General features: G+C 39.2%; 3 protein-coding genes across 7 annotated transcripts; all 3 read right to left on the minus strand.

Moving 5' to 3' along the window:
- Positions 1–730: 730 nt before the first annotated feature.
- Positions 731–1525, minus strand: LOC131307897 (uncharacterized). Its single transcript, XM_058334638.1, has 2 exons — positions 1197–1525; positions 731–1109 (listed from the first exon to the last, which is right to left on the minus strand). Exons 1-2 carry the CDS (start codon positions 1365–1367, stop codon positions 996–998), a joined length of 285 nt encoding a protein of 94 aa, XP_058190621.1. The 5' UTR covers positions 1368–1525; the 3' UTR covers positions 731–995.
- A 1542-nt stretch (positions 1526–3067) lies between these two features.
- On the minus strand, positions 3068–10651 carry LOC131298274 (uncharacterized). 4 transcript variants are annotated; one of them, XR_009190480.1, is made up of 12 exons: positions 9275–10651; positions 8315–8433; positions 8081–8200; positions 7093–7180; positions 6654–6745; positions 6476–6580; positions 5115–5224; positions 4572–4659; positions 4458–4493; positions 4283–4369; positions 3850–3975; positions 3068–3393 (listed from the first exon to the last, which is right to left on the minus strand). XR_009190480.1 is itself a non-coding variant. In XM_058323649.1 (11 exons), exons 1-10 carry the CDS (start codon positions 10503–10505, stop codon positions 4286–4288), a joined length of 2073 nt encoding a protein of 690 aa, XP_058179632.1. In that variant the 5' UTR covers positions 10506–10648; the 3' UTR covers positions 3068–3393; positions 4283–4285. The 4 variants fall into 4 exon arrangements, 1 of the variants encoding a protein (XP_058179632.1); XR_009190483.1 differs by having other exon boundaries at positions 3850–3907; positions 9275–10648; XR_009190482.1 differs by having other exon boundaries at positions 3850–4036; positions 9275–10648.
- A 1266-nt stretch (positions 10652–11917) lies between these two features.
- LOC131298289 (uncharacterized) lies at positions 11918–18703 on the minus strand. 2 transcript variants are annotated; one of them, XM_058323668.1, is made up of 11 exons: positions 17773–18703; positions 16784–16969; positions 15899–15991; positions 14930–15112; positions 14740–14842; positions 14456–14641; positions 13364–14319; positions 13167–13283; positions 12969–13085; positions 12545–12873; positions 11918–12238 (listed from the first exon to the last, which is right to left on the minus strand). In XM_058323668.1, the coding sequence occupies exons 1-11, from the start codon at positions 18016–18018 to the stop codon at positions 12172–12174; spliced, it is 2583 nt and encodes an 860-aa protein (XP_058179651.1). In that variant the 5' UTR covers positions 18019–18703; the 3' UTR covers positions 11918–12171. The 2 variants fall into 2 exon arrangements, with proteins under 2 accessions (XP_058179651.1, XP_058179658.1); XM_058323675.1 differs by lacking the exon at positions 12969–13085 and having other exon boundaries at positions 17773–18356.
- Positions 18704–21176: the final 2473 nt, after the last annotated feature.

A 21176-nucleotide genomic window follows, 5' to 3' on the forward strand; every position in this document is an offset into this window, starting at 1 on the left:
TAACAAGAAGAAGGATCAGGACAGCGAGCACCAAACAAAAGTCTGAAGATTTCCTAACCAGTAAAATAAGTGGTGCTAACAAACAAAAGTCTTTTGTTGCAGTAGGTAAACCTTCCTACCAGAACCTGGTTGCCCAACTAAACACAATCGTTTGAAGCTCCAACTACTCAAACCATCTCTCAAAATAACAGGCTCAGTATTCAGCAAACAATAAATAAGTATTTCCTATCCACATTTCTATTGTCCAACATTCTATTAAAGACGCTCATGCAGCTTGTTATCCTCTCGTTCAAGAAGACAAAGTTCGAGAAGCGTTCATAAAATTAACAGGCGAAATGGTAAAGATATAGTCAGTAAGTCACTGATAGGACCTGATCATAATGCAAGCACACTTTCTTGCTTATGGAACAAGAAGAGAGGGGATGTTCAATTGTGCCAAACTGTGGTGCCCGAGAGTTTAGCTGGGAGAGAAACGCTACAACCTTCTCCTTCACAAGCCCATAACCACATTGTTACACAACAAAATCATTCAATCCATGCATAAAGATCAAGAAAGACAAACCAACCACAAAGATCAAAAGATAAAACTAGAAACACACGCATCAGCGCTATTTTACTCCCCTTTCTCTCTCTCTCGACACAACAAAAACCCCCAAAACTTCGTTCAATCCCCTCCCCTTGGCCCTCACAACACGTGCAAGAAAGGGATTTCAAAGGACATATGCGAGCATACACAACATATAGACTATACTTCTGAAGATGTGTCTCTCAAATTCAAGTACAAACAAATACTAGTAACCAGAACCTTGAGTAAAATCATACTATCCACATTTCAAGAAAAGGCATACCTTCCACTAACGTAAATCTACAACAATTTCGGTTGCGTCATAGTTAAGTATAGGTGAAAATAAAACTAAACGTGTAAACTCGTGGGATTAGAATCAACAAACGCAGCAACAGAGAATAGATCAACAATAACAAGTGGGCCAAACGTATCAGTCGGAGCGCTCGGAAGGTGCAGGCGAAGCGGACACCAAATTCCTCCACAGGTAGCGACCACTGGCCATGTCCACGCAGGTCCAGAACCCCGCCTTCATTACCCCCAAAACCTGCAGTTTCATAAACAGAATCACAAAACTGAAAGAGAAAGGAAAAAAGAAACCCTAGATGTTAACGAAAAGGCGGGAAATTGGGACCTTGGAGGATCCATCGACGGAATCGGGTTTTGCGGAAGATTCGGGCTTAGCATTGATGGAATCTTCGGAGGGGTCTTGGAGGATTTGGGGCTGAGATTTAAGGTTTCTGAGGACGAAAAAGCCGGCGAGGGTGGCCGAGAGGAAGATGAGAATCAGTCTCAGCGGGCACATTTTTCTCTCTCTTCGTTTAGAGAGAGAGAGAGAGAGAGAGAGAGAGAGAGAGAATTAGGTTTTGATTGGAGAAAAGGATGAGTGAGAGTGGTTGGGTGGTTAGGAAATTGTCAACACGGTTTCCGGGTCTGGTGGGAAATTGGGAATGGAATAGTCTCTATCTATGGGGTGGACTATATATACTACATGTGATGAAAATGATTAACGCCGCCCCCACTAACGGATGTACAGTATTAATTAGTGGACAATATAGGATTAATTAATTAATTACACTAGTGTTTATCTTAAGTGCAAGTTAGGATATTAATGGTCCTAATGTAGATATCCTTTTTAATCATTTTAATTTCTCGTAAATCAACCACCCATCAAGGGTGAAAAAAAATGTCTAGAAAAAAAATTAAATGATGTGTGAATTACACATAGCACAATTTTTAAGACTATGAAATCTATAGTTTAGAAGTCAGAAGATTGTGTTCCGATCAAGAGGAAAAACTAAGAACATAACAAAATACATTGCGTCTGTAACAAATCTCAAAGACATGTGAGTTGGAACTTGGACTATTTAGAGGCTGTGGGGAAGGTCAACGGACGTAACGTTTGACTAAGTTGACGATTTGACCACCCAATCCAAGTGGGACGCATAGAACTTTGCAAGGGAGGTGGTCCCGCGCAACCTCTACAAATATGTGGCACCGGGGGTGGCAACGCTACCCCTCGAGACTCACAGAGTCACAAACCTGATATGTTGAGGTTTGTTCCCATAGACCCTCCAAAAAGGAGCTGTGGCCCGAGGAAGGTCGAGATTGGCATAGCCCAAAGATAATGGGCGATAACGCAAGAAGTCGAATGGCTAATATATTACCCGTACTTTCATGTTTGTACAGGTCTTAAGGCAGGACCTAAGAGGCCCTCTAAGGTTGGTAGCGGTATTGGCATGGCTAAACTAGCCATGAACTTGTTTACAAGAAAAAGAAGGAAATCTAGTGATTTGGTGGCCGTAAAAGAAGGGTTACCATTTTCTCTAGGGATTTTTGGGCGGACCTCATATCCACGATTTCTTCTCGAGTCTTGTCCTCCTTTTTCACCCTTCTAGATTACTCTTATTCATTTTTCATAATGATTAATCATTATTAACCTCAACGATTCCTCCTACCTTTTCTTTTTTTTGTCCTTATTTGGTATTTACCCATTATTCTAAAAGTACGTTACGGTGGGTTAGATGACTTGGATTCCACAATCACAATGATTCATGTAACCTACCTAAACATCATCCACCGGTTCCAGGTTTCATTGGTTGATAATGGAGATCGTGCGTACTTGTCCTACGTAGCTATCACTTTGAGAGTCAATGAAAATCTCTCACAATGACAATGCTTTGCATTTCATTTTCAAATCAGAAAACAAGACAAATGGACAACCAAACCTTATCTCATGTAGTCGGCTACATCCAATTTCACATATCGAGAACTCTCACATGTTCATAAATCAGACAAGAAGTTCTTTGTTTACCCCCATGGGTTGCCCTAGTGGTAAGGGCAAACCTGTGCCTGCAAAATGGCATGATTCAATCCTCTCTGGAAGCAAACCATGATTTAAGAGGGAGGCCATAGCGGTGGATTGCTATGCTAGTCTCCCCCGAGGATTTAGTCGAGGTGTGCATAAGCTGGCCCAGACACCTCGGTTCCCAAAAAAAAAAATGGTTCTTTGTTTGGGAATCCTAAATATTCTTGAAGAAAAAAATAGTACAGAAAGACTAGCACATGCAAGGGATACAAAACACTCCATGCATTCTAGAATGTGTTACTGTCGATGTACGGAAAAACTTGGTTGCCTCCAAGACGGAACTTTCCTGTACTATGTAAACAGATTTTTCAATACATGATGCTCTCAATTTCAGTCTCTGGCAATTTCGAGAACGAAGATGTACGGCTGAAATTTCGAAGCTTGAATATTGCAGAAGATGAAATTTGTAGCCTTTGAATTCTGCTCGGCAAGCTAATCACCCCATGCAGAATCAGTCAAAAATCTGCACAATATAGACAACACTAAACCTTCAATATTATGAATGAACAAGGGCCAATAGCAGATATCAAATACAAAACCAATAGACAGTAATAGTCTCGTGAGTATTTGGGTTATGTTTCTTTATTTCAGATGTTAGTTTAGGGGTCCATGCATCTGCTGCTGTGATGTTTTGTGCTTTTGGTGTTGCATTTCCATATATTGGTGTTTTTGGGCTTTTGGGTTGGCATCTTGTCAACTTTGGTTGTTTGCTTAGCAATGGTAGCGTTCCCATAGTTTTGGGCTTATCTCTCTTTCCTTGTTGCCTTCTCCTTCATCCAGTTTTTCTCGTTGCACTTTATGCTCCGAGTTGATAAAATTTCTTTTGCCACACAAAATAAAACCTAACCAAGTAACCCAACTAGCGAATTCAATAGGCTACAATGCAGGAAGAGGTAAATAATAAAAGTCCAAAACTTACCGTATCAGAGATACTGAGGGCTCTATAGGCTGTGGCTGTCTGAAAACATGTCACCTGCCTAAATTTTCAAAGGCATTGTGTAAAATGCTGAACGGTACTGAAACACAAAATGTGGACATGTAGATACTGAAAAGAATCAAAAGCAGCAGTTAGAGTTGGGAAATAGCCTCAGAAGGACCAGTGAAACCTAAAAAGAATGAACAGGTTAACAAATAGGGGTCAGGTTTTGCAGTTTTATTCAGACATGGTTCAAACTATCCACGTCCATAGACAATTCAGCTCCAATTTAAGAAGTTGATATGTAGAACTGCCAAACTTGGGATATTGTCATATAACATGAAAATACTTGCAAGCTTGAACTCAAAGAAAAGAAATCGAATAAGAGCAAGAAAATAGGAGGGAACAATTTCCAATAAAATGGCAGCTATAGTACCTTTCAGACTTTTGCAAAGCGAGCGATCTTAGCTAGCACTGTTCTTAAACTTCGGATGCCAGCTCCAGTCTTTGAGCTTGCCATCATCTAAAATAAGAAACAAAGTGGAACTCTCAGCTTGCTTCCAGGAATCGTTGACCTAAAATATTGAAATAATCCAGAATTTCCTTCATACCACAGGGATAACTGCAGACTTATTGGCCTTGAGGCTCTGCAATTAGATGTATGCATTAATTTTCATTTTCAGAGGTATATCTTGCACTAAACACTGAATTGAAACAGAAGTCACCTCTTCAATTTGCATTGCACGGCGTGCCACATCAATTGGGAAAACCAAATCGGTCTTGGTTAGTACAATCTGGTATTTAGTTTGAGACCTGCGATATACATAACAGCATCACACACTCTGTATCAACTAACACTTGAAATTTCCCACCACAACTAGAACATACAGGTGCGTGAGACACACTCAGAGAGAGAGAGAGAGAGAGAGCATTATGCAGCACACAAACATGACGCATCAGTACTCACATCAATGTTGCGAGATTCATCCCAAAATTACAGCAAATACAAGAACTTTCAAAGGATGAGAGTCAAGAGGCATGCCAGAGCTACAAGATTCCGAAATAACAGTTCATAAATTATTAAATGGAGTTTCAAATCACAGTCTTAGAACAGACATCATGGAAAAAACAAGAAAGGGCCTCCTATCATACTGCCATTGTGGATTGTAACTTATTCATGCATGCCACTGATCCATTTAGAGGTCTAGTGGCAATAATATGCATCTGATGAACCAAGAGTGAAAACCAACAAGCATATGTATCCATACCTTTCCATCAAGTCAATCAGCTCATGGTCCCTTGGCTTCATACCCCATTTTGTATCAATAAGAAGGCATACTCGCTTTAGACCAACACGTGTTGAAACATACTCCTTCACCTAGAAAATTCAGAAGTTACAGAAAGAACAGGGAGAATCAGAATCAACTGCTGTTCAATAAATAAGCATAAAAAAGAAGAATTAATAACAATGTGGCAGCATGAATGCTAGAATATTTTTTTGATCGCCATGAATGCATTAATCTAATCCATCAGCTGAGCAAAGCAATCCTTAGTTGGGGACAATTTATATACTCACACTCCATAGGTTTCAGTTTCCTACCTAAAGAATGGTCCCTTTTTCAACAGTAAATCTCCATGAGAAGGGAAAAATTACAAATCTGACTACCCTTTGTAATGGAGCCAAGTACTCTCCAGATCAATCAACACAGCTGTTCACGCTTATTAAAATGGTATAGACAATTGCCATCACATGCTTGGTATGAGAAAACCATGATAACATCTGATAGATAACATCCAATATCGAAAAATATCAAGCAATCAGAGCGGCATGAAGTGTGCCAGTGACACAAATGATGCCATGGACCTCCCGGTGTAAGGAGATATTTTTAGACTGTTTGGCCATTTAGTACATGTTCAAAACATAAATTGGTAAGCAGTTATTACCAAGAGCATAAAAGGATATACAGAAGGAGAGCATAAAAAGAAACCAAAAAATCAATAAGCCCTATGCACTTCCGAGAGTAATGAAAAACTCTTATCATTTCAAGCAATTGGTGGAGGGTTAGATTACTCTCCCTAGACTCACATCTACAGAGACTACAAACAAGATAGCTTTTAACTCACAAAGAACTTCCCAAGCCATCAAAGTGTGTCATCCTGTCCCACCAAATAAGCAACATCAAACAGAGACGAATCATATCCCGCAGTCGCCACTCCCACTTCCTGCTTTAGCAGTTTAGCCCCTCGCCAAAAGTGAAGAAGCTCAACCATGCCATCCAGAAATACTCATACCACCCACCCTAAAGACAGGAGATAGCTAAGCCCCACGGTATAGTGTATATGTTAATGTACCACCAACTTGGCAGTCTGCTTGCACATACAACTCTTCGAACCAAATTATCAATAGTGATAACCTTTCCTTGACAAGCACAAAGGACATTATCTATAGCACGAGTACCCCAAAATGCTTTTCAAGGGAATGAAGAGTTATCACCTCCGCATAACATCTCACAGGGACCAAACCAGGTACCAACGACGTCACACTAAACTTTTATGCTTCACTACTTACAAGATGAGAGACAAAAAATGAAAAGAAACATCTAAGGCAAGAACCAATTGGCATACTCACAAGCTCCTCCCAAGCTTCCTTAACTTCTTCTTTTGCGTAAGCAAAGCCATATCCAGGCAAATCAACCAAGTTGAGCTTTGGTCCAAGCTTGAAAAAATTAATAGTCTGCAGAAGAATGTTTCGGATGGTTATCCATATAACACATACTAAGTTTTCAATTTCTTGGAAAAAGCATCACCTGAGTAAGCCCAGGCTTATCCGATGTCCGTACAACACCCCATTGTCTGGTCAGAGCATTTAATAAGGATGACTTTCCAACGTTAGACCTTCCTAATAAGGAAAATTTCATTCAGCTAAATATCTCACTAACATTTATCTCACTTCTTGGGAAGAACCGAAATGAAATAATACTAAAGAAAAGCATAGGTATTAGTAAATGCATATAAAGACAAACTTAAGCCCACAATGTAACACCACGAAAGCAAACAAAAAAGGAAGCCAGGATCAGATGACAATCAACAGGTATAGAACACACCGTATAAATCAAAATCTTCCCACTATTACAAAAGGAAAGGACCGACCTTAAACAATAGAAATTGCTTGTTTCAGGAAAGCTCATGAGTTCAAACAAAATTGATAACCACACACCACAAGGGAAACAATTAGAAAACAAGCACCTGCAAATGCAATCTCGGGAAGATCAGGAGGTGGGAATGACGAAGAAATGTCTGCAGCGGCAAAAAATGTCAATTTATTCCGAAATACCTGCCATGAATAGTGAGCACCAAACCACTTATGAACTGAAATGGATAGGGAGCACTGAATAATTAACATTCTCTATCAAATCAACAGTATTTGAAACATTTGTTTAGAATACTCAAGGCTCAGTCATCAGTGTAGACAGGATAAACTTTACATCAACCATAAAACAATGGACAACTTAATTGGAAATTGGCCTCAGAATATTCCAGTGTCATGCTAAGTAATTGAATATAAGAACTTTGGCCTGGCTTTCAGGTCATAAAACTTAAGTTCTTTTCCAAATACATAAAATGTCAAGGACAATTTGTTACACTCTTGCCAATGTCTTGGCTCTCACAAGTAATGCCTTTCTTTGAGCATCTCCATAGTGCTACAAATGCAAAGTTTCTCTGCACCAATTTAACAACAGAAAAAGTGTGATTCCTAGTTGCGATTTGTGTGTATAGCTTCCACAGCCTTGGTTACAAATATATACAAAGCCTGGCGTCTATCTCTAATGGGGTCGGCAAAAACCGAATTTTGAAAAACTCCCCCACATTCAGTCATCTTCTCCTTCACACCAATTAAAAAACAGAATTGCTTGTCAAATGGATAACCGCCACTTGACAAACAATTCTTTGAACAATCAAAGGGGACGGGCAAGGTAATCCATAAGCCAATATCAGTGTTCCTTAAGGTTGCAGATCCCAAACACAATCACTTTTAAACCTAACCCAATAGTGGTGTTCCTTAAAGGAAAGGTCATGGTAACAGCATGAAACTGTGTCGGTGTTTTAACACTTCAGATTTCAGAATACATAATCCCATTTTGTCACTAAATTAACCAATAACCCGTGAAAAATAAGGGGAAAGAAATTGCAAGAATGGCAAACAACTTTGTGAACACGTAAAACAAATAAATACCGGTTCCTCAATTCGCTCTCTTTCTATGCTTGTAGAAGAGGGGATGTTATCCAAAGGCGCAGAAAGCTCAGTGTTGTAGCCTGCTCTACGTAGCTCAATCAAACGCCTACGGCCCAAGAACTGTAGATGGAATTGCCAAAAACCATTAAAGAGAAAAAAGAGCAAACAACATATAAATACGAATATATATGAACATGCAGCTAAAATTGAAAAGGCCTTTCTAAGAGAAATTACATTATCCTCCACAAAGGAAAGGACAGAGGGGCTAGGTTTTATCGCACGAAACTGTGCATTCTTTGACATTTCAACGCTTTCATTTTTCTCAGCATCTTCTTTCTTCTCTTTGGTAGGTCCTAGAGAACATGTAACCAAGAGCCATAAGCCAAGAAATAACAAACCTATATAGACGCTGAAATCAAAAGGAAAAAAAAAAAAACTTAGGAAGGCGCATATAAGCCCAAATGTTCGAACAGCCTCTGCAACATCTACAATTCATAAGGGGCTGACATGATACTTAAGTAGTCATAAGGATCCAACAACATAAGAGTTTTCTAAGTACGGGCAACACCTCACCGTAACACCCATCCTCTGTTTCATACCTGATAATTGGTCCATCAGACAATGGTAAAAGAATTTGACTTTCAATGATGGAATAAAGTCCCCAACTCGAACATGTTACCCATTTACCAAATTACATAACAAAAAATAATAGAAACATGTTCTAGAGAAACTGGGATACACGAAATAGAATCGAAGGATTTTGGTGGCCGAAATTTGCATCATAAATTTTCACGACATTTGCATGCTTCTTTTGATCAATTTGGTTTCTAAGATACTGTACAAGCACATAACGACTTATTAACACAATCTCATAAAGAGATCAAACAAATTACTAGCAGTGAGCAATATGAGATTGTCAAAAGAAGCTAGGACCCCAAATACAATGCATTCCCTTTACATGCTCCAACAGTCCAACCGATAACATTCAGAATAGCCAACTCATACTTATAACACATTCTCCAGCAAGCTCCAAATCACCATTCCATAAAGCAGAGTTGTGAAATGAGGTAGAAATACCCTTTTAGAGAAATCCAAGAACAAACCACATAAACCAAGTAAATCAAAAAATTGGCTGATATGTGCAATAAATATGATTCACAACAAAACTCAAAACCACTGAATTGGAAAACTAACCAATAGTGACGATGCCATCATCTAGCCGCTTATTAGTGATATCACTTGGATCTATCCGGATTACTCGCTTGCTTTTTGTTGGCCGCTCTTCATTTTGAGCCAAATCATCACTCCCACATTTCTTGTCATGAACTTTTTTCTTCCCAGAATTCTCAAGAGAATTATCATCCATGCGTCTGTTACTTTTCTGCTCTGATTGCTTCCTCAAGTCATGTTTACTCTTGGCATCATTCTTCATCAAACTATCCCCACCTCGATCTATTTTAAGATATCCCCTATCATCAATACCCTTCAGTTCAGTTCTCAATTTCTTGTGGCTATGATTATCGAGTGACTCGGTTTCTCGAGCCTTTCTTTCTCCTTTGAAAACATTTTCCTTCTCAAGTTGCCCAAAATCATGAGATTTCCCCATGGTACGTTTGTCTTTACCAACATCATTCTCCACCTCATTCCTCCCCTTAGAAAAACCTCCCCTACTAGGTCTCTCCACCTCATTCCTACCCCGGGAAAAACCTCCTCTGCTAGGTCTCTCCACCTCCTTCCTCCCCTTAGAAAAACCTCCTCTGCTAGGTCTCTCCACATTCTTCCAGAACATTCCATCATCTCCGTTACCACCATCATCGGCATAGACTCTCTTCCTTTTCCGATCATAATTTCTCTCTTCAAACCCCCTTTCACCATCAAAATTTTCCTCATAGACAGGTTTATCCACATTCTTTGACTTCACATTCCTCTGATCACCATTCTCCTTCTTATACACCTTCTTAACATAGAAAGAAACTTCACCAGCTTCTTCTTTACCAAGCCGATCATTCCTATTTCCTTGAAAACCTTTCTTGGAATCTAGGGTTCCACTGAAAGGTCTACGCCTTACATTCCTCCTATCACCATTCTCACTCGCGTACACCTTATTATTTCCAAAGGAAGGAACTTCACCAGCATCATATTTACCATTTCGATTTCCTCGAAAACCCTTCTTGGAGTCTAGGGTTCCACTGAAAGGTTTACTTTCTGTTGTTTGCCTTACATTCCTCCTTTCACCCTTCTTGGTATCATGGAAACTAACATCAACAGCATCATCTAAACTAACTCGAGCGTTTTTATTTACTCGAAAGACCTTCTTTTTGAAACCTAGGGTTTCACCGTCAGCCTCACGGCTCTTTGATCTCCCAGTCGTAAGTTTCACTTTCTTATGGAGTTTGCTCTGCCTTGAGCTTATTTTAGCAGACATTTTTCAAAAATACAACTTTTCGATAGAGAACATGAAATGGCAGGGACACGAACTGAGAGAGAGAGAGAGAGAGAGAGACTTATGCCGCCGACGGTTGCCGGAGCTGCCAGCAGGCTGGTTCGATGGAAGAGTGTAAAAGAGTGGTTCGACTAGTAGTTTAGGGTTCACACACATATATGTAATTTTACCCTACGACTTCTGAAAGAATTTCGTGCCGAAAACTCTGGTTCCTCTGTGTTAACGAATTTTTCGGCTATTAAATTCAAAACATAAAAAAAATTATACAATCCAACAACAGAAAAACTTATCGGCATAAAGAGATCGAAATTTGGAACGGAAGAGATTGGACCCGCTTCTAATTCTAAATAGTGAAGCCCCTCAAAGTGACTTTCTACCATACATAGGGAGAAAAAAACCATAGAACTCTAATCCCATAAAAATGGCAACCATATAAAGTAGAATTTTAAAAAAAAAAAAAAAAAAAACCTTCTAGTCTTTCAAATACGAATGGATACTTTTTGTATCCAAACGGCTAATTTACAAGAAATCAAAATATCTTAACATTAAAGCTATATTTGGTAAAGTTGTAAGTTAAACGAAAAATAAGAAATGAGTTTTTATTTATTTATTAAAAAATAAAAACAAAAAATACCGTTTGGTAACCATAATAGTTTTTTGTTTATCTATTTTTTGGGATGCCGAACATGTTTTTAAAACAAATAAAAACGCAATTTTTGTGTTTTCTAGAATTTTCATAAATTAGTGTGCATTTTGTCAACAAAAACAATGACACAAACATGCTTATGATACCTGTTTCAAAAAGTATCAGAAACAAAAAAAAATTGAAAATAAAAACTTTTCCAAACTAAGTAAAGCATTTGAATGTTGTCACCAAATATGCAGCGAGTTGCTTGCTCAAAAAACACAATTTTCTATGTATTAAATGTGCCTCGAAAAGTGTTAAATACATCAAAAACTGTCTTCGTATTCTTCTTGTCTTATTGACAACCACTGTAAACGTAATTAAAAATCAACTCAATGCTTAAGCAAAATTGTTTTACGGTTGTGGGAAACTTGTTGAGGTATGATAGACCATCAACTCTTACCGGTGCAGACTGACCTTCCCTTTCCCTAATTCACCAGCTTTCCCTTCCCTCACTCACCTCGTAACGATGCTCAACACAAGAACCCGGGGGGGCGTGCTGTGTGGTGCACGGTGTTGTGCGTCCAAAAGTATATTGAATTTTTTTTATTAAAATCTGGCAATTGATTGTCGAGACGGACGGTCCAAATAGTGCACAGCACACTACGCAGCACAGTCCCCGCTTCCTCAACACAAACCATTTGAAATTTTTGCAATGTTTCACTTTTTCTAACACTAGGATTTCGCAACAAATTAAAACAGAAACGCATGTTGGAAGTAGCTACCAGTTATGTACAAAGTAATGCCCAAGTCACCAGAAAAAGCAGTGAATGGGAATGTAAAACATAGGAATATGGCAGGAATCTACAGAATCAACTTTTGTAAATCACACCAACAACCACCAAAAATTTTCAAAAGAAATAAGTTTATGAAACAAGAAAACAAAAGTGGGTCCTCTCTACATATTTTGCTGGTATATGTGTTAGCATCTACATTAGCATCAGCATTAGCAAACTTCCTCGCTTAGTCGTTCAGTTTCAAAGGAGGGAAATCATCTTCATTCTTGAGGACGAATGACTGCCTCGCAACCCTGAAAACCGAAACCACACACTGAGCTTTAGGCATCTAATGGGTTGAAAACAAAGAGTAACTTGTCCGATTGACAGTTTTCGAAACCTGTATTCTGATACTTGTCTGAAACAGAACCACTTCCGATAGTACTTTATATTATTCTCAAAACCACTAAAGCTAAAAATTGAATACGATAACAATGAGTGTTTTGAGAATCAAAAAAAAAAAAAGTTGTTTTGTTTTCCAGAAACAGTTTTTTGAAGAGCATTTTGCAAAACTGATTCCAAAACCTAACCAAACAAATAGCTGCTATAGATTGCAGTACCTTCCTTCATTACCACCTAATACTGCCTCTTTTGAACTCTGCACCCGTACCACAAGGCTTGGAGGGCCTGAAGCTGAATGAAGGATTTGTTCCGGTAACTGCCCAAGAGATCCGAATTCAATTTTCCGACATGGAATGGAGAAACCACCACCATTGGAATCATTCACTGAGGAACGAGTACTCTGGTGGGATAATCCAGACTTTTCACGACTTAATGACACCTTCTCAGAGCCATTGCTATGTATTTGTCTCCAGGACTGACGTTGATTCCCTGGTGCATGATTCCTTCCCCTTGGTTGTGAGGACTTCTCCCTGCATGAACAACCATTCTGCAAATTTCATGTGTAAGATAACTGATAACTGCAGCAGAAATGAAAGAAAAATTCCAAGAAACTTCCAAGAAAAAAATGACCAATGAAAATACCGTATCAGGAAAATATTTGCCAGTTCCTCGCGGTTTATGCTTTTCTTCCAAACACAAACGAGAATTGGATGGTGTGGAATTGTTCATGGGGTTTTCATGTGTAAGATCAACGATAATCTGCAGCAGTATGCATCTCAATAATATATGAACAAGTAAAAGAAGTGCCCAAAAATTGAAAAGAGTTTGAAAAGGCAATACCGAATCAGGAAAATATGTGCCAGTTCCTTGTGGTCTATGCTTTTCTTGCAAACACAAACGAGAAATGGATGGTGTGGGATTGTTCGTGCGATTTTCATGCGTTAGACCAATGATAATCTGCAGCAGTATGCATCTCAAAATTATTTCACCAAAAAGGATAAATACCCAAAATTGTAACTAATTTAACAAGGCAATACCGAATCAGGATATGGACCAGTTCCTGGAGGTTTAACCATTTCTTCCAAACACGAACAAGAATTGTATGATATGGGATTGTTGATCGGGCTTTGTGGCGGTCTGACCGCACCATTTGTTTTAATTTGAGAACTTGCATTTTGCTTAACCAGAATGGATTGGTGAAGGGAATTGGGAAGCACAGGTGCGGATAAAGCATACCCATGGCAACACTGACCATACAGCAAACTCCTTATGTGACTGTCATAATCCCCACTGAGGTCTGACAAGGGAATCAAAGTTTCTGGAATTCCGGCAATATCACCCAAGTGGGCCAAATCCCTTTCCCTGAAATCAAGTGGGCCATCAGAGATGGCAGCAACTGGACTTGAGATTCCTGATCCACTAGAGCTCACATCCTCATGATTCAAATCGTTCTCCCGAAGTTCGGTCCACAAATCAAAACCCATCTTCTCATCAACATTTTCCATCTTTTCTTCATTTAAATACCCGTTTTCCAAATTACCATTTTCTGGAGAAAATCCCGAAAAATAGAAATGAGGTGCATGATAATTCAATCCATAAAGAGAATTGCCCAAGCAGTGACTTGATGGTGAACCATTAGATGTGTCGTCTGCAATTCTCAAACTCGCTTCTCCATTTCCAGCTACTGTACGGGCCATTTTGGACGCCACATTTATAGAATTGCCGTTCCTCCAATATCTGTCTGGTTCATTATCTCTTTCTTCCAGTTTATTGTTGTCCAAATCAAGATTCAAGTTCAGCTGAATCGACTCCTCAGAAAATGTTCTAGAATGGGATGATGAGGACACATTGCTGAAACTATGCCCATGCCTTTCTAGAGTGTTCGCAAAGAACCTCTTGATCTCATTTGCAATTCTTTCTCTTGGTAACAGAAGGATACGGCCAAGCTTGCGGGCTCCGTATTTGAAGGCACTCCGTATCCGATAGTAATTACCTAGAAAAACCAACGCCAGTGATATTATCCCATAATGTCGCATCGGGACTACTCTCGGAACACAACTACATCTAGAGGCAAATTCTGCTAGAAGTGAATTCAACAACAAAAACATAAACAAGAAAATGCTCCCTACCTCTGTTGACACTGCGCCCAAGGTTGTTATTTTCTTTCAATGGGTCTATTATATTTAGATGCTTTTGAGGAAATGCTCGCAAGTTTGTATCAAGCATCCTTGATGGAACTGAGAATATGTCCATACAGTTCCTAAGAAATTCCTCACTAAACATTAAGTTGTCACCCAAATTTACTGGCATTTCAACTACACACCAGAGAGAGAGAGAGAGAGATGCATTAGAATCATATATGTGAAACAGATAAGCATTACCAACTTCGCCACCAGAGAGGGAACTTGCTTACCAACTATATCAGGCAAAGAAGATTTGGGAACTGGACCTTTCAAACTAATACAGTAGTTATCCCAGTCAAACTTGCTAAAATAATCCAAAAATTTATAGAGGACCTGTCAACATGCAAAGAAATATAATAACTCAAATTATCATATGTCACGTCTAACAATACAAAGTTATTCACAGGCAAGAGTAGTTACCGCCAGAGGACCATTTAAAGATGTATGAAATAGATGGAAAATGTACAAGATCAATGTTTCCAACGCATATGTTGAAATTAAACCATGATGAGCACCCAGAATACGGCTTTCATAATAGCACCAAGCCTTTATCAGAATAATGCTACGTTTGAAGAGATGATCTCTGCCAACAAGGCGATCAACCTGCAATAGAGAGAGATCAAAATCCAGTTAAAAAAATGTGGTCCTCTGTACACTTTTGGTAAGGATGCGTGACTTCAGGAAATAGAAACATTTTCTTTCTGTATCAACATTTTGCCCACTTTGAAAATGCAAAGAGATGTAACGCAATAAATCACATATGAAGAAACAATTAAAGATGCAACGCTATAAATCACTTATGAAGAAACAATTAAAGGAAAGAGAAAAGGGGAGACCATCTTTTTTCCTTTTTTGTGGTGGTTGAGGACAACCGGTATATATACCATCACAAGAATTACAAAGATTCACAAATAAAAAATAAAAAACTTGAATTCTTCCATGGGACGGGTGGAGTGGGGTGGGGGAAAGGAGTTCCAACAGAACTGTAGAAGTACAAACCAACCCTGTATCATGGTCAGCGTTGAGAGGCATTAAATTCACGAATGGATTCATCGCTCAGAAAGTTTTAAATCAATATAGCTCCTCTAACAAACACACCAGCTTTGACGACTAACTGAATCAGAATCCATATTCGTACAGGTCCATATTGCTCTATTTCTCTGGTGCCAGTGTGCCACTATGTGAAATTCAACAAAAAGCTTCAGGTAGACAGAGAGGAATATCAACTTATCTAAATACATTGAAAACAAAATAACTTTGATTACTATACTGCATAAAATAAGCTGACTACTAGTGAGGCATACACGGAGTTGGAAGTAAAAAGAACAAAAAGAAGAGGCAGCAGCAAGAAACCGTACAATAAATCTTACAGGAAGTATTTAATTCTACCTGCTCGAGAAAACATAGTGTACAAAGTCCCCCTAACTGACTGAAGGAGACATCTATAACAATGTTCTGCACCAAGCATTTCACTAGTTTAACCTGCCACCAACAACCCATACATTCGTAAATACAGAACTCCTGGGTTTGAAAAGGAAGTGGGGAGAAACAATTGGGAGTTAACATAGGTAGGACATAAGTACATGGTTACATATTAATGCAAATAGCAACTTCCTGAAAGGATAAGAAACAAGTGGAACTGACAAGCATGTCAACCCACAAGCATTTGCTAAGGAAAAAATCTACCAGAAAACTGGAATGATACTACCCTCCGGTTCCACAATGTGTACAGCTGAGTGTTGGAAATCCTCTATTAGCAACTGTGTTTAAAGGATTCATTTCTTTATAAAATTAGTTTTCAAGTGAAGATGGGAAATCACCCCAAAATTCAGAAGAGAATGTAAGCAGCTCCATGATTGGAGAAGGAGTATTCTAGAACTAGAAGTTTAGAGCAGGTGCGGAGAATTGTTTCCACCCATACCACGTGCAAAGACAAAACTTGCACGAAATAGTAAGAACTAAGAATTGAATGAACCTCCTTAAAATTGACAATTCATACGTCTAGCCCGCTAAGAAAAAATTCAAAATCCAAGAAAGAATGGCCAGCTGACTAGTAATTTCAAGGAAACCATAGTGGGTATGCCTTTCTTAGAGGGAGCCACTCAAAATGAGAATCTTGAGATATCCCACTAGTTAAAAGATAAGATTTGTGCCCAAACAAGTCGCATGGTACGATATGCCAATAAATTCCAATAGAAATACAGAACCAAATTTGCCGGAATATTGAAGACATGTGAAACCTAGACTTTGTCGTAAAACATCAGAGGAGAAAACCTCAGCATCAATAAATTGTGTATCCTTGACTTCGTACTCAGCATTAGCATTCTGCTCTTCTCGCTGTAAAACAGCAAGTACATCACGGGCTAAAGTTTCCTCGACATCAGGAGTGCAAAGGGCAGTCAAGTCGATATCTCCGTCCGGAAGATAGGTCTTTAGTGGCACAGAGCCATATGGGAAGACCTATAAAAGTTGCATTAACAGTAAGTAAAGCTTAGTTTAAGGCGCTTCAAAAGACATGGAGCAATAATCCTCCCCACATGGCTTGCTCAATTAAATACGGAGCCCACGAAACAGAATCATAGTAGAGAACAACCTAGATAGCTATTTTACCATGCAGATGTGTTTCCTGCTAGAACTGAGCTCCCGGAAGAAAGTAGAACAGGAAGTTGGAAAACTAAATGCAAAAAAAGAACCTAAAAATAACAACATAAACAAGAACTGGAAAAACATAAAACGAAATCTGCAAAACAGAACCAAACAAGAATAACCCAGATACCTACACGACCATACAAAACTGCACACTACAAGAGGTGTAGATCTGAGCTTGTGAAAGGAAGTAAAACAACAGGAAACTAGAAAAGTACATGTCAAAATAACATGAAAATGCCATCATAAACAAAATGGAACCCACAAAGCAGAACCAAACCACTAGCAGGGTACCAATTCCACCGTCCACTAGCAGGGCGCAATTAAAGCCGGGAAAAACCCATATGAACCGGTCCCAAAAGAGATGAAAGCACCTAAAAGATTCCAAACCCGAAACCATAGATGAGTTAGATCTAGTTAGGAGAAGTAAACCCCTTATTCCAAGCATTGCCCACCAGCCAACCCCATGGGGTTTTAAATGAACCTAAAGATGGGCCATGTAAAATGGAAAACAAGAAAATGGAACCCACAAAATATCTAACCAAACCAAGCACAACCCTGGTAGCTATTTAACCACACAAAATTTCACACAACTAGAAAAAGGGGCTTGAATTCACCTCGCATCCAATAGACAACCGAATGAGTCTCTGGATATATTCAATCACGTCCTTCCTCTTCTCCTCAGAGTCCAAAGTGGGATGAATGCAACACAACACTTCTTGGGTCATTTTCTCAGCAATCCCCAAACTACCCTCCCCAATTGACAAGGGATCAGGGTTAGACGTCAACGACGCCATTAGAAACGGGCAATCTTCGGCCACGACGCCGTTTGGCTGTCGAGAACCAGCCTGAAGATCGCCCATATGATCAGCAAGAAAACCCTATTCAAGAGGCAAGAGAATTACACGTGAAACAAAACCCATGAGCTGAAGAGGGGCACAAAGGGGTATATATATATGTATATATGGGTGGATATGGCGAGAGATGGGGGGAAGTTGGTATTAATCAATGAGTACGTATCTCGCGTATATGTACGAAAAGGGAACAAAATTAAAAAAGGAGATTTCAGACCAAAAACAAAAAACAGCTGAGGCGTCGGTTTAGCAGATATATGTAATGTTTGTCTTGTTGAAGCTTTTTTTTTGCAGCCAAAACCGAAAACCCCCGCAAAGCTTCTCTCTCTCTCTCTCTCTCTCTCTCTCTCTCTCTCTCTCTCTCTCTCTCTCTCTCTCTCTCTCTCTCTCTCTCACACACACACACACACACACACAATTGCGTGTATCGTTCGTCTCTCTCTCTCTCTCTCTCTCTCTCTCTCTCTCACACACACACACACACACACAATTGCGTGTATCGTTCGTCTCTCTCTCTCTCTCACGTTTTTGCAGCGACGCGACGCAACGGAAGCGAGTAGCGAAAGGGGAAAAAAACAATTAATGGGTTTCGTCTGAGAGGAACGTGGGTTCGAGGACGGGGTGATAGGACAACGTCGGAGTATATTGGGTTGTTTCGACGTCGTCGTTCGGTTACTCGTTAACGATTTGCCGCCCTCGGTTACTGGTTCTTCCCTCTCCCAGTAATTAATTAATTACACCAAGATGTATTATTCGTCTGCGGCGTCTTTACTCCATGCTATTATGGTCACAAAGCATTATTTTTATAACTCAACTTATGCGCACCTTAATTATTTTTTGAAAATATAGTTTTACCGGCAGCTAGTAGGGAGACTTATTAAAATTAAAGCAAAGTCGGAATAAATTAGCCCCACAAAAATTGATAGACTTGAAAAGTTTCAAATATGAAACAAATTCTTAAATCATGAGCCTTGACAAGGAGACTAACTTTACGGACATTTGCTGAGCTGAACAATCTCAGCTGTAACTCTTTTTCGAAAAAGTCACATTTAAATCCGAACCGTCCAAAATCAAAACGGATTGCTGCAATACACCTCCGTAAAACAACTACTATATTCAAGGAAACAACCGTAATAGAGTTTTTCTCCTTTTGAATAAAAGGCCAATCCCTTCAGGTTTGCCATGGTTATTATTATGTACCACTAAACTAAGATGCTAATATATAGTATTTTTTTATTTTCAAGAGAAAAAATGGTGCGTCTCAAACTTCACTATGAGAAATATCCGATACATGTGATCTCTTCTAGTACAATGTAATCTCATTTATACTACATGTAATTATTATAGTTATCGGACCAAACTTTGACCAAAGGTATCTTCTTCTTTTTCAAAATTAGGATGGTACTAAGGAATCTCAGGAGACTGAAAAAGAAAAACTATAATTTCAGGAGAAAATAAAAATGAAATTAAATACCAATTCACTGCTTGAAGCGGAGTCTCACCACCCAAAAGTTGTAATGGCAGAACCCTAGCGTGTTACCCTATTGGTCAGAGTTCGTGACTTTTTGGGTTGCTCTCTCCTAAAATCTCAAGTTCAAAACCTCTCAAAACGGAATAGCTCTTTCTCCCACTTTTAAGTTCTAACTTATGAACTCTCTACCACATAGTGTGGATTTCTTGCCTTCCCTAAAAAATCATGAACCAAGCACATATAGCTTAGTTCACTAATCAATCTTCTATGCATAAAGAATATACCACTATGGAATGGATCCGGAGATCTTGCAGGCCGCGCCTTGTAGGGCAGCTCACAGTCGTCCAAATATGCACCCCTACACTACATGGTTTTTCGAGTCCCTATGGGATGGAATGGAATGACGTTCACCCTTTTTTCTTTCTTTTATCAGAAAAATGAATGCTATTTAAGCATCGTGGAATTTAACGACTTGTAGAAACGTGAGGCTATCTGGGATTTTTGGCTCACTGCTTCTGAGCATTTTCTGATGCTTCTCCAAGAATAACTTCCACATATTCCCAACTGCATCTGTCTGAGTTGTAATTAAAGTTCTTGTTGAGAATTTTTAGCCCCTTCAGTCAACAATGGCAGAAAATGCAACCAAAAAAAAAAGAGCATAGAATTCCAAACATATAGCCAAATGTATTCTGAATGCGATCGTAATGGATTTGGACGTGTGCATTTTTTTCCACACATCGAGCCAAATTTCAGGAAACCTAGCATAATTATTAGGGGTAAAGATTTATCAGCTTTGTCCTCATAATAGCCACCACCTAAATAACTATCTCCAAAGGTCAACCTTGAAGAAAATTCCAAAATCAGAATAATTACTTGATGTCACACCTTGAATTTCCGGAGAATAGGTCACTAGAGATTATTTATACCCATTCGGCCATACCTTGAGCTTAAGTAGGGACCAAGTGTGAATACGATCACAAACATCGAATCATTTTTTCCCCTTTTGCTCAGTAAAACGATGGGTTTTGAATGAACGACGTAGTGATCTCCTCGGGAAACACACCCGACCTAGAATGTTGACTTCAGTCATAGTTAACCCGGCCAACGAGGAATATTATTCCGTTACTCACGCCATGGTTAACCCGGCCGGAGAGGAATATTATTGGGAAAATTACAGGTTAGAAGTGTTAATCTGGATTAATTCCAAAATCATGGTTTGCACTCTTGAAACTACCACTCTTATGACAAGAAGAAATATATTGACTAATACATTGTGTTCCAACTTGAAATGTTTATTTTATTCTTCTTTATATATCACTTATTAGCCCTAAAACTCATTCCTCCCCCAATCTCTCATCGTTCAACACACCAGGCTACTCCTCTCTCACTCTGGTATCTCTTTCTCTCAGGTATGCGCAGTTACCCTCCACTGATTTAGGTTTTGGTTGGTAAAAAACGATACTAATTTGGGTTTGCCTTTCAAAAAAATTTGATGGTGGTTGCTATGAGGGTTGAGGGGTGATGGTGCCGAAGATGGGGGGATGGTGGTGGCGGTGAAGAGATTAAGGGATTTTGTGGTTTGTGAATGACAGAAAATTTGGGGTTTTCAAATTGAGAGAGAGAGAGAGAGAGAGAGAGAGAGAGAGAGAGAGAGAGAGAGGTGGGTATGGTTGTGGGTGGTGGTTGCTATGGAAGT

Source organism: Rhododendron vialii, chromosome 1a (genome assembly GCF_030253575.1).
Source record: "Rhododendron vialii isolate Sample 1 chromosome 1a, ASM3025357v1".
In the NCBI taxonomy this organism is placed as follows: Eukaryota; Viridiplantae; Streptophyta; class Magnoliopsida; order Ericales; family Ericaceae; genus Rhododendron; species Rhododendron vialii.

Bases quoted from the DNA above. Each gene is read 5' to 3' on its own strand.
- LOC131298289 (XM_058323668.1), bottom strand. From the start codon at position 18,018: ATGGGCGATCTTCAGGCTGGTTCTCGACAGCCAAACGGCGTCGTGGCC. The intron at 16,970-17,772 runs GTGAATTCAAGC...CAACTTTTATAG, and splicing joins GGTTGTCTATTGGATGCGAG to GTCTTCCCATATGGCTCTGT. The intron at 12,874-12,968 runs GTATTTTCATTG...TGAAATTTGCAG, and splicing joins GCAAATATTTTCCTGATACG to AATGGTTGTTCATGCAGGGA.
- LOC131307897 (XM_058334638.1), bottom strand. From the start codon at position 1,367: ATGTGCCCGCTGAGACTGATTCTCATCTTCCTCTCGGCCACCCTCGCC. The intron at 1,110-1,196 runs GTCCCAATTTCC...ATGAAACTGCAG, and splicing joins CCGTCGATGGATCCTCCAAG to GTTTTGGGGGTAATGAAGGC.
- LOC131298274 (XM_058323649.1), bottom strand. From the start codon at position 10,505: ATGTCTGCTAAAATAAGCTCAAGGCAGAGCAAACTCCATAAGAAAGTG. The intron at 6,746-7,092 runs GTGCTTGTTTTC...TTTCCTTATTAG, and splicing joins TCCCGAGATTGCATTTGCAG to GAAGGTCTAACGTTGGAAAG. The intron at 4,660-5,114 runs GTATGGATACAT...TGTATATCGCAG, and splicing joins CTGATTGACTTGATGGAAAG to GTCTCAAACTAAATACCAGA.